The sequence below is a fragment of the Nyctibius grandis genome, chromosome 3 (assembly GCF_013368605.1).
Source record: "Nyctibius grandis isolate bNycGra1 chromosome 3, bNycGra1.pri, whole genome shotgun sequence".
Classification (NCBI taxonomy): domain Eukaryota; kingdom Metazoa; phylum Chordata; class Aves; order Nyctibiiformes; family Nyctibiidae; genus Nyctibius; species Nyctibius grandis.
Window position 1 is genome coordinate 101,921,198 of NC_090660.1, and position 14,138 is coordinate 101,935,335.

The window sequence follows — 14,138 nt, forward strand, 5'->3', positions numbered from 1 at the left end:
AGACTAACAGGTCTCTAGTTACAGGGGTCATCCTTGTTGCCCTTCTTGAAGATTGGGACAACGTTTGCCAACTTCCAGTCAACTGGGACCTCTCCAGATTCCCAAGAGCATTGAAAAATCATCAAGAGAGGTCTCGCTATGACATCAGCCAGTTCTTTAAGTAACCTTGGATGAATCCTGTCGGGCCCCATTGACTTGTAGGGATCCAGTTGGAGCAGCAAAACCCGCACAAGTTCAGGGTTGATTAGGAGTGTATCATTCTCACAGTCACGGATCTCAGGCACAGGGGTCTGGGTGTCCCAGCGCCCATCATTGGTGTTGAAAACCGAGGCGATGAAAGCATTAAACGTCTCCGCTTTATCTATGTCCCTGTATGTAAGGTGACTATGCTTGTCGAGTAATGAGCCAATATTATTTCTAGCCTGCCTTTTGCTACCAATATATTTTAAAAAGCCCTTTTTACTGTCCTTCACAGTACTGGCCAGCTTCAGCTCTAATTGAGCTTTGGCCACACGAATTTCCTCCCTACAGTGGCGAACAGCATCTCTATAATCCTCCCATGTTGCCTGACCCTGCTTCCAGCTGTTGTACGCTTTCTTTTTTTGCCATAGTTCAAGCAGAAGATCCCTGCTCAGCCAGGCCGGCCCTCTGCCTTGTCTGCTTGACTTTCAACATTAACATTTCGACATTGACTTTCGACATTCTTCCTGCAGTTATTTCCTCTTTCCAAAATATATGGGAAGCAGAATATATTAGTCTGTCTAAATGTGATCTTTTTGTTTCTCTAGGCTGTGCATGATGTTTATTGAAAGAGTACTTGACCTGAATGACTCAAACCAATAGATGTTTGCTGTTAAAATGCATGCTATTTATTTAGCCTGCACAATACCAACTGTCGTCAATAAAAGAACAGTGATTTTCCCTTTTCTTTTACATAAACACTTACCTGCTATGGCTTGTTCCAGGTTTCTGCAACAGACCCTGACCAAGTGGCTGATCAAAATGCCATTAAATATTCCCTGCATGGACAAGGGGCAGGTAGTGAATTCAGCATCAATGAGAACACAGGCGAGATCAGCGCAAATAAAAGGTTAGACCGTGAGAAACGATCAACATGGCGCTTTCTTGTTCTTGCAACGGATGAGAGTGGAGAGGGACTGACTGGCTTTGCAGATGTGATCATAGAAGTGAGGGATGTGAACGACAATGCACCCCTTTTCCTCTGTGTTCTGGATGGCTGTTTCACGGGCGACATCCCTGAGGATTCTCCGGCAGACACTTCTGTCATGGAAATGACAGCAGTGGACCTCGATGACCCAAAGGCTGGTACAAATGCTGCGCTAACATACAGCATCATTCAGAATGTCCAAAATGAAATTAATCTGAATTTGTTCTCAATTGACTCAGTTAGCGGCACCATCTATACAGTGCTCAGGTCCCTGGATCGGGAAAAGGAAGACAAGTACCTAGTAGTGGTTGAGGCCAGAGATGGAGGAGGGCTCACTGGGACAGGCACCGCCACTATTTTTGTGACCGATGTAAATGATAATGCTCCAGTGTTCCTGCAAAGGATCTACACGGCATTTGTCTCTGAGAATGCAAGTATTAACACTGAGGTGGCAGTGGTGTCTGCTGTGGACAGAGATGAGGGAGAAAATGCCATGGTGACATTCAGCATCCTTGATGGGGACAATGACCGTAAGTTCTCTATAGAGACCGATGAAATCAACAACTGTGGGTTTATCCGGCTACGAAAACGGATTGACTTTGAGAAGCCTCACGAGAGAGTGTTCAATTTGACTGTGAAAGCAGAAGACATGGATTTCTTCAGCATTGCTCACTGTGTGATCTATGTGGAGGACTCCAATGATCATGCTCCTGTCTTCTACCCTCAGTTCTATGAAGTGACTGCATTGGGGGAAGACATGCCAGTTGGCACCAAGGTTGTTCAGGTTTCTGCTGTTGACTTGGATTCTGGCCTGAACGGAAGGTTTTCTTTCCACCTGCTAAACAAGTCTGACCCAGGTGGCCAGTTCTCTGTGGCTAGTGATGGGTGGGTGACTGTTGCAGGACTGCTGGATCATGAGACAGTGACACAGTACCAGCTCATTGTCATTGCCACTGACATGGGGCAGCCCCCTCTGACTGGCAGTGCCACTGTTTCAGTGACTCTGCAGGACGTAAATGACAATGGGCCAGAGTTTGAGGCTCATTATAACCCAGTGGTCTGGGAAAACACAGCTTCTCCACAGGTCGTCCAAATGAACAAGACCTCTACGTTGCTGTATGCTAAGGACCGAGACACTGCTGCTAATGGAGGACCTTTCTCCTTTCACCTTCTCAGTGATTTCGATAGTCTGACTAACTTCAACTTGCAGGACTTCCACAATGGAAGTGCCTTACTCACTGCACTGCGTACCTTTGACAGGGAAGTGCACAAGGTGTTCTACCTGCCCATCCTGATCACGGACAGCGGGATCCCACCGATGAGCTCCACCAACACACTGACTGTGAATATCGGGGACCAAAATGACCACCCGCATTCTGCTGGCTACATGGAATGTCTCATTTACAGCTATGATGGTAAATCACTCCCTGATGCTTGCTTCCAAGGGTGACAGTTAAGGCCAAAGGAGCAGTTGTGAGATTCACAAGAGGACTCTGTCCTGTTCCACATAAGCTAAGACCTTAGTAGAGGTGCTACTGAAGTTTGCTTAAGGCCCACCAGAGAGCAGTAGGTGTGTGGGGCACAGGACTCTGGGCCACTTGGTTTATGGAAGAAACTGAGCCAGCCTCGAAGGAAGAGCATAGCTAGCTGCTATTCTATGCATCTTTCTATCAAACTTGAGTAATGGTCTCTTGTTTTCACATGCAGTTTTCCAGCATCATTAACATTTCAGGGGGAAAAAATTAACAAAATTGATAATGTTGCTGAGAAGTTATAAGTCTGAATGCTGAGAACCTTCTTCCTCCTCCTTAAACCTTTTTCCTCCTCCAGACTGAATTCAGTTTTAGTGGATACTCTTAAGCTGAATTCATGTGTAAACTGCCTGAGACATTCATGTAAGCCTCCAGCTGACAAATGCTGTTATGGGGGAATTTTCTGTGAATGCTGGCTGCAGGCAGTGTGAGAGAAGCCACCTTTCCCTTCTTGCTTTGGCAATTAGCTAGCAGTTCTCTTGTGAGCCAGGGTCCCCACATAATAAGCCCAAGAGTGAAATAAACCACACAGGTGAAAAGACTTTGGGATGCTTGTATCCATGTAGGCTCAGATCATTCGTTTCTCTTCTACTCTGCTGTGTATCCTATGGTTTGTTAGCACATTAAATAGACTGTCTATTGTGGGCACTTTACTTCTGTATTTGTACTGAAATGTTTTTCTGCCTGTTGTGTGCTCACTCTCAAGTTCAGCTCATTGTAAAGTTGAAACCAAGTCTGGTTGCTATTTGCTGTGAAACTCTGCTTGTAGCCTAAGTACCAGATCTTTTCATTAAGCCTGAATTCCCTTTTAGTTGCATCTTTAAATGTTAAACTCTACGGTTAATTTCTGAGAGGAACTATTCAAGTCTTCAGATCTATGGTTATTTAAAATATTAAGGAGACACGGAATCAGAAAGCTGCTATCATGTTGTATGTTACATTCATATAATGTGGGAGTTAAGCACCAGGCCATACTGTATATTGTCTTCTGCAAAATATCCAATGAATGATGCCACAGCTGCAGGAGTGGTGCAGTTTTTCTCTCCTTTTTGTGTGCAGTCCCTCAGTTGTCATGGTTTGTGCTGTTCCCTTTCACAAGGTGAAGTCCCACATTTTTTCCTCTTTGTGCATCCTTGATTCTTTACTCAGTAGATATATGAATTCAGATACCTGGGGATCTTTCCTTGAGAAATAGCTTTTGTAAAACAAAAAAATACTGACTTGTGAGCTTTGCTGAGAGGATACAAAACCAGCAGAATACATGTTGCTTTCCATCTCACCCCAAAGTCTCACCATCTACTCAAAATAAGCCTGTTTACTGTATTTTGGACAACCTTTCTGTCTTGCTGTAATTTCCTCCAAATTGCTATTGGTGTTTTGCCCTTTATAACCCAGTCAGCATTTTGGTTCTTTATCCTGCCAAACCTCAATCCCTGTCTAAACCACTCTGTAAGATGGTTGGATACTGCAGCCGAAACAGTGAAAATAAGTAATTCTGATGTTGTTTCTGATTCTCTTACATCTTTCCTCCGAGGTGGCTTGTCTTTTTTCCTTCTTGTCTGGTTTTCATTTCAGCCACCTGTTGAATGTATGTAGCCGTACAACAAACACGCAACAAGCAGGACATCATGTGGTATTTGCAAACTGGTGCACATCTCTTGGGAACCATCATAATTATTTTTGTAGAGGTTTTAGACTTAAACCACTAAAACTTGAATGGCCAGCCTATTTGCGTATGTGTGAGAGGTCTGACTGTGCCGCTTATATGCTATGTTGTTTTAGGTATCCTCCCCATGACTGTACTGGGACAGGTCTGTGCCCCTGATGATGATGACTGGGATCACAAAATCTACCAATTTGAAGGAAAAACATCAAGGTATTTGGAGAGAAAAATGGAAGTTGGGTGAAATGTATGGAAAAGTTGCCCACACACAAAAACATGAAAAGTATTTAAATTGGCTTTTTTTAAAAACAAGTGTGCAAAAGCATTTTGTTGGTTAGATGCTTGTGTGTAGCTCTCCAAAAGCTCTTCTGAGTGTGAGGCCACACTAAATAATGCCGCAGGCCAAACCGGTCCACTTTCCATTGCCTGATGGGCTAGAACACCCGTCCAAATTCCTGTTCACAGTCATACCCATAATCAGTATCAGTGAGCCACTACAGAAAAAATGCCCACTAACTTCCATCCTCCTTCATCCAAGCTCCTGGAGAGCTAGTGTCTCTGTGTCACCACTGATTTTAAGACCTTCTTTGTATTGGATGTGTTCACACCAAAGTGTCTGGATTGTGACTGGGGTTGAGATGTACGCGTGCCATTTGCAGGTTTTGACAGAGGTGTCACTCTCAATGAATGTATCTAAACTAGGAGTTGGCACTGTTTACAAAGTTATGGCTATTGTAGCCTCAGTCTTCCTACACAGTTAATATGGCAAAGAAGCAGGAAGAAACCTTCTTGATAAACTGGTGAAGAGTCATTAGGAGCCAACAGAAGGTGATGTAAAAAAGTTCGTTTCTGCCCTGTCCCTTCATAAGGGAACATATCTGCTTTCTTTGGTAGCTTTCCCAAAATAAAGTGGATCAGAAAAACCATCAGTGATGATAATTACTCCTTAGCTTTTGAACTTCTCATAGCTTGTTCTTTGGCTTAACTCTTACTACAGGTACTTTATCCTTAATGGTAACTCAGGTTTGCTGACTATTAAAGAAGGAACCCCACCAGGAACATACAACATAAAAGTCAGAGTCATTGACGGAGTCTGGCCAGACGTTGTCTCAACCGTAAAGGTTATAGTGAGGGAAATCAAAGATGATGCCCTCCGTAATGCTGGTTCTATACGAATAAAAGGTAAGCAGTGTGATGAAATGTGTTAGGATCGTAATACTGAAATCTATCTCTCTAATGTTACTGCTGTGTTACTTAGAATTCTAATGCTTTTAGACATGGGATGAGAGTTAATAGTTTTCTAGGTCAGGGTTTGAAAATGCATCTTTGTTTGCATGGTCCTCTGACACTGCATGTGAAGGCGCATCTATGGAGAAAAAACAGCAAGAAATGCTTGTCTGATGTAGAACACAAAGATGAAAGATTTCTACATCAACTTTTTAACAAAACAGTAATTTATATTTCAGAAAAAAAATTTGAGTGCCTGCCTGAAATTCACCAAATTATTTCAATCTTTGTGGAAAAGTAAAGCCTTCTTAAACATGTTTCTGATTTAAAAGAATTTTTTTAAAAAAAGAAATTAATAAGAGTGAAAAAGATTCAGAACACAAACCCTGAGCAGAAGCCAGCATGGAAAATTTCAGAGGCTAAAAATGAAAATACTCCTGAATTTGCAGTTGAGTGCATTTTCTGCAACCTTAATATTTATTCTGTGGTGCTTCTTTCTTTTATTGCTACAACAGTTGCAAGATATCTGTTTGTCAGGTTTTTAACTTCTATTACAGGTATCACTCCAGAGGAGTTCATATCCCAGTCCCCTGAAAAACAGAGTAAATACTACCAGATGAAGAAGCTGCTTTCAGAAATTGTATTAGTCCAACTTGAAAATGTTCACATTTTCAGTGTATTAAATAGCCCAAGTGAAACCCAAGGAGTTGATGTTTGGTTTTCAGTTTATGGTCCACCCTATTATAAAGCAGAAAAACTTAATGGCAATGTAGCAACCTCCAGAGTGTGGGTAAGTATCCATACTACATATGAAACTACACTCACTGTGTCTGTTCAGATAATACCCATTGCCCAGCAAATGCATGTATTTAGAATGACTGAGGGAGTAATGTGTGAGAAAAATGGATAGTTTTAATCAGTGAGGTCAAACAGTCCTTTAGAACTCACATAAGTTTCAAATATGAATGTTTTAAAAGCCAGCCCCTAAATACATACTAAGTCACCCAAACACAGATAGCTTTTAGGAATGTGAACATGTTTTTCCTACTGAAAAGACTGTAAAACTGTATAAAGGATGTGTTTGGCTGTCGCCTTTCTACATGGTGTCGTAATGTATCAGTTTATAGTCTTCTGCACAGAAATATTCTGTAGCTGAAACTTACAAACCCGTCAAAAGCTCCAACTGTCTGAGTGAAGAGGGCAAAGCAGTAAAATAACCATTCCCCAGGGGAAAACCAGGCTGGAAATGTGCATTGACAATTTAGTGAAGTTCCTGCCCCTCTTGCAAAAAAAAAAAGTTTTGATCAAAGTTAAATGACTCGCTCTGTTGGAAATGTGTCTGTTGGTACACAGAGGCTGAAATAAGAGGTATGTTTACAATCAGCTTGCCAGAAAAGGTATTCTTCATTGCCCAATGCCTGTCCACCTTTCCCAATATTTTTAAGACAGAAGTCCAAATTAAAAATACAGATCAGATTCTATGTAAACAATCCATCACAACTATCAGAGATCAAAATTTATCCACTCAGCTTATGATGAATATGACAATATTTTTGTCTTCTAAGTGCTTACTTGCACTATAGTTGACTTATACCAACACTTTGGCCTTAACAGATGCCAAGCTGAGCTGCCTTTGGCTGGACAGAGTGGGGTAGATGTTGGAAGGAAGCGGCACAGCAACCAGCTTTGAGAATAAATAAGACTTGGGCTTTTCATGGCTGTCATTTGCGAGCTTCCTCTCTATGGAAAAGTCAGATGAATGCAACTAATTGTTCTCCACAGCTGGAAAACATCTTGGATATAAATATCACCCAGATTGGCATTGATGAATGCATGACTGCAAACTGCACTCATAGCAGCGGATGCATCAGCAAGCATGAACAGAATCACATGCCAACAATAACCACAGCTGGAAGCTTTTCACTGGTGTCTGTGACAGTCCTGAGTCGTGCCCTGTGTGGCTGTGCAGCTCGGGAGAGTCCTCATCTCTCCTGCTCCTCATACCAGACAAACCCTTGTCTCAATGGTGGCACATGCGTGGATACTGATTTGGGCTACAGGTTGGTAAAGCTTTGTCTGGTGTGCAAACAAAATGCTTCTGGTTCAGTCTGTAAGGATGAGGGCTGGAAAGCTTGAGGAACATCATTGTATGTCTTCTCACTGTGGCAGAACTGAGTTTTGTTATACTTCATGCACAAGTCTTGCAAACAAACCTCTATTTTCAGGTAGGTATTTAGGTTCATCATAGTCTCCAGGAAAACCTTGGGAAGTTTGCAGTCTGCACTGGGCCCTTTAATGGCATCCTGCAAAATGCTCGTTTTGTGCAACCTACCTTAATGTTGTTAAACATTTAAATCATGTCACTTATGTCACTTAATAACCTCTTCCCCACATTCCTCACCTCATTTTTTCTCCACAAATGACATCTCATAGACAAAATAGTATGAAGGTGAAAAAAATGATAGGACTGTAGTAGCTCAGAATGAGCCTGGTCCCCTCCAAGAAGGCAAGCCTTAAGCACGTTTGCTTAAAAATGGCCATTCCAACATAGGAAGACAGAAACAACTAGCCACCCTCTTCTGAGAACCCTTGATAGCGGTGATAGGACTCAGACTGAAGCTGCAAAAGCCCTGGTCATAGTAAAGATCTGCATCTGTCATTGCTGCTCAGATGTAATCAACCAGGGAAATTTTGCTGCCCAGAAACCTTTGGTAGGCTCTGCCACCTATCATTTGCCCAGATCTGAGGCTTCTTTACTTCTGCTCCATTTTCAGTGTTTTTTTGAGTGATCTTTTTCTGCATCCTACCCCTGGCGCTCCGCTCTCATTAGGTACTAGCAATCTGTGGGAAGTAGAAACTAAGAAATAGGGGCCCAGCTGTTTCCCTCCCTGTTCTCCTGCCCATTTCTGTTGCTCCTTTAGTTTCCCCCTTACAGTTTTGTTATTGTCATGCTGTGATTACTCTTTTCTACAGAATTCCCAGAGTATTAAAGAAAGAACCCAAGCATCTATTTTTTCTAGTGTAAAGGAAATAAACCAGTAAGTAGCTTGCAGTAATATTGAAGTTATCAAGATCTATGACTGTCATCCCTTTTCTTACTTCTTCTGGGTGATATCACCTTCCCACACTGTTCCTTTGCTTTCCCTGTCAACATTATAAAGTCTTTAAATAAGCTGATAACCCTAGTGAAAAGTGGGTTTCTTATCTTTGCTGAAGAGATAAGAGGTTTTTCAGGTGATTTGTATATTATGTCATCTCCATCATTTGTTCACAGAATTATTCTTGCATAAATATATTGTCATTTAGAACTAAAGCTAAATTGTGTTTGTACAAACAAGTCAGTAGGGAACATTTTATGTCAGGAGTTTTGCTAGCGCTTAACCGGCGCTATGATCTAGGCAACATGGGTTCTTATGTTTAAAGTGGAGAGTCCTGCTGTGGGAAGAGCCCTTCACAACTTCTGCTTGGATGGTGGATTTTTGCTTTTATTTATTTTTTTAATAGATGCAAATGTTCTGCAAATTTCCATGGACCAGACTGCCAGCAGACAAAACACAGCTTCAGAGGCCACGGTTATGCCTGGTTCCCTCCTCTTAAGCCTTGCTTTGAGAGCCGCATCTCCTTAGAGTTTATCACTGAAGTCGCTGATGGCCTTCTGTTGTACCATGGACCAGTGGCACGAGGGCAGCCTGGAGAACAGGACGAGTTCATTGCATTAGGTTAGCAACTTAAGGAGTATTTGTTCTTTGTGTTTGTGTGAAAGTGAGATTCTACTTGTTGAAAGTACTAGATGATAGTTTTTTTAATAAAAGGTTCAGAAAGTTAGTTAGTTTTGGAGAAAAAACCCTCAAGGGTCAGTACTGGGACCAGTACTATTCAATATATTCATTAATGACTGGGATGAGGGAGTAGAGTGCACTGTCAGCAAGTTCGCTGATGACACAAAACTGGGAGGAGTAGCCTTCCGGTGTGAAGGCTGCGCAGCCATTCAGAGAGACATAGACAGGCTGGAGAGTTGGGCGGGGAGAAATTTAATGAAATATAACAAGGGCAAGTGTAAAGTCCTGCATCTGGGCAAGAACAACCCCATGTATGAGTACAAGTTGGGGGCAGACCTGTTGGAGAGCAGCGTAGGGGAAAGGGACCTGGGGGTCCTAGTGGACAACAGGATGACCATGAGCCAGCAGTGTGCCCTTGTGGCCAAGAAGGCCAATGGCATCCTGGGGTGTATGAGAAGGGGTGTGGTTAGCAGGTCAAGAGAGGTTCTCCTCCCCCTCTACTCTGCCCTGGTGAGGCCGCATCTGGAATATTGTGTCCAGTTCTGGGCCCCTCAGTTCAAGAAGGACAGGGAACTACTAGAGACAATCCAGCGCAGAGCCACGAAGATGATTAAGGGAGTGGAACATCTCCCTTATGAGGAGAGGCTGAGGGAGCTGGGTCTCTTTAGCTTAGAGAAGAGGAGACTGAGGGGTGACCTCATTAATGTTTATAAATATGTAAAGGGCAAGTGTCATGAGGATGGAGCCAGGCTCTTCTCAGTGACATCCATTGACAGAACAAGGGGCAATGGGTGCAAGCTGGAACACAGGAGGTTTCCCATAAATATGAGGAAAAAGTTCTTTACGGTGAGGGTGACCAAACACTGGAACAGGCTGCCCAGAGAGGTTGTGGAGTCTCCTTCTCTGGAGACATTCAAAACCCGCCTGGACGCGTTCCTGTGTGATATGATCTAGGTAATCCTGCTCCAGCAGGGGGATTGGACTAGATGATCTTTCGAGGTCCCTTCCAATCCCTAACATTCTGTGGTTCTGTGATTCTGTGAAAAAGGAGAATGCAGAACGATTTACCAGCATGCCCAGTATGTATCCTGTGTTAGAAGTTGGATTTTTTTGAACTGGCTAAAGAACTCCTCCAACTAAAATCTAACTGTAACAGTCGGTTCAACTGGGTTTGAGTGGGAACATGTTTCGTGCATATCCAATAAGAGTCTTTTCTTTGCAGAGCTCTCTGGTGGCATCCCGTCGCTGACCGTGAGCCACAGCTCTGGTGAGATTTTCCTGCAGCTGTCACAAAAAGTTAACGTTGCAGATCGCCGCTGGCACAATATAAAAATTATAAATGATGGAAAGGCAAGTGTAAATATGGACAATCCTGTGGAAGCACTAATTCATGTACCTAGTTATCCCTCCCAAATCCTTCCTCTCTTCTGTAGAGCTCTTTCATCTATCAGTCTTTCATTGTCTGTGCAACAGCAGGGATTGAAGTTTGTCAGCTCAGACATCCCCTTAGTCTTCAGGCAGTGAAGCAGAACAAGGTCTGGAGAAGTCCAATCCAATTTTGAAATGGGCTGTGCAAATTTTTTTGTTTAATGATCCTATCCATCACTTTGACCACAGAGTTGTGATAATCCAGGGGCTAAATGCTTCCTGGACTGATGGAGTGAAATATCCTTATTTTCTCTGTGAAGGAAACTCTGCCCCACCAAGTGACTTTAGACATGCAGCACAATGGAGATAGATATGCTTTTGTGTAAGGGAACATCTTGCTGATATAACACTGGTGAAGGCATCTGCTAGGCTCCCCCTTCCTCTCCTCCATAAAACAAGCTGGGGGGCCTGTCAGGATCTGGGATGGGGAGCCTGGCAGATCGTCTGCTCTGTTAGATTGTCTCTCTGGATTCTGATATGGCAGAAAACTCCAAGAAAATCCCATCTTCTCCCTACCATGTCAGTGACTTGGCATGGTCATAGTAGAGTCAGATCTTTCTTTTGTGTGGCTTCTTAGTTATATGCCATGTGAAATAACCTTCCAGATTAATATGTGGAAGTGTTTTATTATTTTAATAAAGTTTCCTGCACTGTAATTACTAGTTAATATTCCCCCTTCTGCTAAGGGAAAGAAAATGTGTAATTAAAATGTATGCACATCTCTCGGTGCAATTGTTTTAAATAATGCCTTTCTCTAGAAAGTGAAGCTGATTCTTGACCACTGCGTAAATGTCTCAGTTAGAGACAATGACAGTGTCATTAAGAAGATCTCCCAAGCAGATCTGTCTGCCTGTGAAGCCTCTGAAGAGACTGTGGGATCTCAAAGGTAAAGAAAAAACAAACAAGAACTGGAAACATAATTACTCAAAAGAGCTAAGGAAAAAGGGGGGAAAATAAATCAGCCAAGTTGCTGCATTTTGCATACCGCTAATTCTTTCTTTCCCTCCCTTCCCTTCAGAATGGGTAGGCTCTTCAGTGGCCATCAGCCCCTGCAGCTGGGTGGAGTGAAGATGACTTTGCCTTACCATGATTCACAAAGGCGCTTCAAAGGGTTTGTTGGCTGCATCCGCAATGTCATTGTTGATAGTAAGGTAGGGCTACTAGGACCAGTCTTGGGTTTACTGCTGTTAACTGTGGACACCTGATGTGACACCTCTCTTTGTCCTTTTCCAGGTCTATGATTTAGAGCACCCTGCGGAGTCCTCGAACAGTGCTCCCGGCTGTGTCCTTACGGACAAAATGTGTCAGAGCAGTGGAATGGCCTTCTGTGTCGTCCACGGCAAGTGTGTTGGTGGTTGGGATTTCTTTCGCTGTGACTGTTCCCCAGGATATGCTGGACCAGCATGTGAAAAAGGTACTGCAAGTTCTAGGGAGAAATTAATGGGGAGGATATGTGGGAACAGCATCAAACATACTGCTTTAAATTTGCCATGACTTTGACCTGAGTAGCCTAATAAAACCATGCTATTCTCTGGGAATGGTTTAGATCTGCAGCAATGTAAAGATCCTTCTAACTCTTATTGAATAAAGATAATGTCACAGATGAGGGTCTTGTTGAGACCTGCATTGCTTTACATGGGAGGCAACCGGTCAGATGGGTTGTTTTGTCCTTTTCATCACAACATCTTATTTCTCAGTGGTGAAAGATGAAACATTCTGCATTGTGCCTCCTTCCTCTGATTATACTGATCACAAAATGTAGTTTAATGAACATGGTACTATTTTTCACCTTGCAGTGGTTATAAGTGTGACGAGGTTGACAGCTTGGTATGTTCTTTCTATGAAACCTGGGGGCACAACCCTCAAGTCCTCAGGCCCAATTTTCCATCTATAACATGGGGATAATTCCATTTGCCTCAGTCACTGGAATGAATTGAAGGTTGTACAATGCCCCCAGACCACAGCAGTGGGTGCATGTGGGGACATAAGATGAGGCTGGCTCCAGCAAGTGTGTTCTCCTGTACAAAATCAGCATGAAATATGTATCAGAGAACAAAAGCACACAAGGGTCGATAACGAAAACCTCAGAAACATTGTAAGAAAGTACAAATTTTTAGCACAATTCAAAAATTCAGGAAATAAATTATTTAATGTGTGAAGTGCTCCTAGTAGCCCACAGCCATGTTCAGGGTACAGGGGACACACGCTTGGAGTTGGCCCTGTGTCTGCCTTCTCTCTCTAGGTACAGATGATGGGGTTCATCATAACAGTCTATAATGAGCACCAGTGCCCCATAACTTTGGGGGCTTTGGTGTAGTGTTGGAAGAGAATTAGCCCTGTCAGTCCTGTAGTTTGAATGAGCTACAGATGAGGATGAGCAGCAGTGAGCAGTTGGGAAGGAGCTCAGGTGAGCTAGTATTGAATCAATGTGCTGTGTAATGGACACAACTGGTGGTGTATTACACATATCCTTTCAGCTCAATGTGCTTACTTTTCCTTCTTGTATACAGAACAATAATACCCTATCCAGGCAGCCAGAGCCTCTCTTCCTTTCTCCATCTGCTACACAAGACTTAAAAGGTGTGACAGTAAATTACCCAGCAGAAGCTCTATCTGTCCAACGGGGAGAGGACTGGAATCGTAATTGGCATGTTCTACACCTGAAGCCTTCACTGTTTAAAGTGTTTATAATGACCACGGAAATGGTTAATATAGTTCATATAGTTAATATAATCTAGTGCTGTTTTGCATTATCTTGGGATGCTGGTTCACAAGCCCAACTGCTGTATTGGCTCCTACCCCTCATCACTGTGGGACAAACCAAGTGCTCAGAAAGTAATCACTTGAAATCCATAAGTCATTTCCTGATGTAATAGGAAAACTTCAATTGGTTCCAGCTTCTTGTAATATATTGGGCTGCAAAATGATGGTGTTCATCTGATGCTTTATGAATGGCTGAGCCATGCTCGCAGCAAGGAGCAGACAGCTGTGGACAGGAGTCACTGTAGTGTCCCAAGAAAATCCATCCCTGCTCATCAGCTACAATCTGTAGCTGCAGAGATAGTGAACAAGAGAGAACAGTCGGTTAGGAAGAATAATATGAGGGGAATAAGCTAGAAAAGAAAAGAAAATATGCTTTAAGAAAGAAAAGAGAGAGGAGAAACAGTGAGAAGAAAAGAGAGTGCAGAAATTAAGTCTCTTGATCATTTGATATATCATTTGATCAAGCTGAGTGGTGCGGTTGACACACCTGAGGGATGGGATGCCATTCAGAGAGACCTGGACAAGCTCAAGAAGTGGGCCCATGTGAACATCATGAGGTTCAACAAGGCCAAGTGCAA

At 42.9% G+C, this 14,138-nt stretch overlaps 1 protein-coding gene across 1 annotated transcript in view; it reads left to right on the plus strand.

Annotated features, from left to right (window-relative positions):
- The window catches only part of LOC137660726 (neural-cadherin-like), a 63,407-nt gene that overhangs the window by 41,007 nt on the left and 8,262 nt on the right, over nt 1-14,138 (plus strand). Inside the window, exons 18-27 of the mRNA XM_068395705.1 lie at nt 966-2,583; nt 4,483-4,576; nt 5,361-5,545; nt 6,148-6,380; nt 7,373-7,650; nt 9,095-9,309; nt 10,592-10,719; nt 11,556-11,683; nt 11,816-11,948; nt 12,031-12,211. Coding sequence (XP_068251806.1) covers nt 966-2,583; nt 4,483-4,576; nt 5,361-5,545; nt 6,148-6,380; nt 7,373-7,650; nt 9,095-9,309; nt 10,592-10,719; nt 11,556-11,683; nt 11,816-11,948; nt 12,031-12,211 — 3,193 coding nt within the window. The remainder of the gene's footprint in view (nt 1-965; nt 2,584-4,482; nt 4,577-5,360; nt 5,546-6,147; nt 6,381-7,372; nt 7,651-9,094; nt 9,310-10,591; nt 10,720-11,555; nt 11,684-11,815; nt 11,949-12,030; nt 12,212-14,138) is intronic.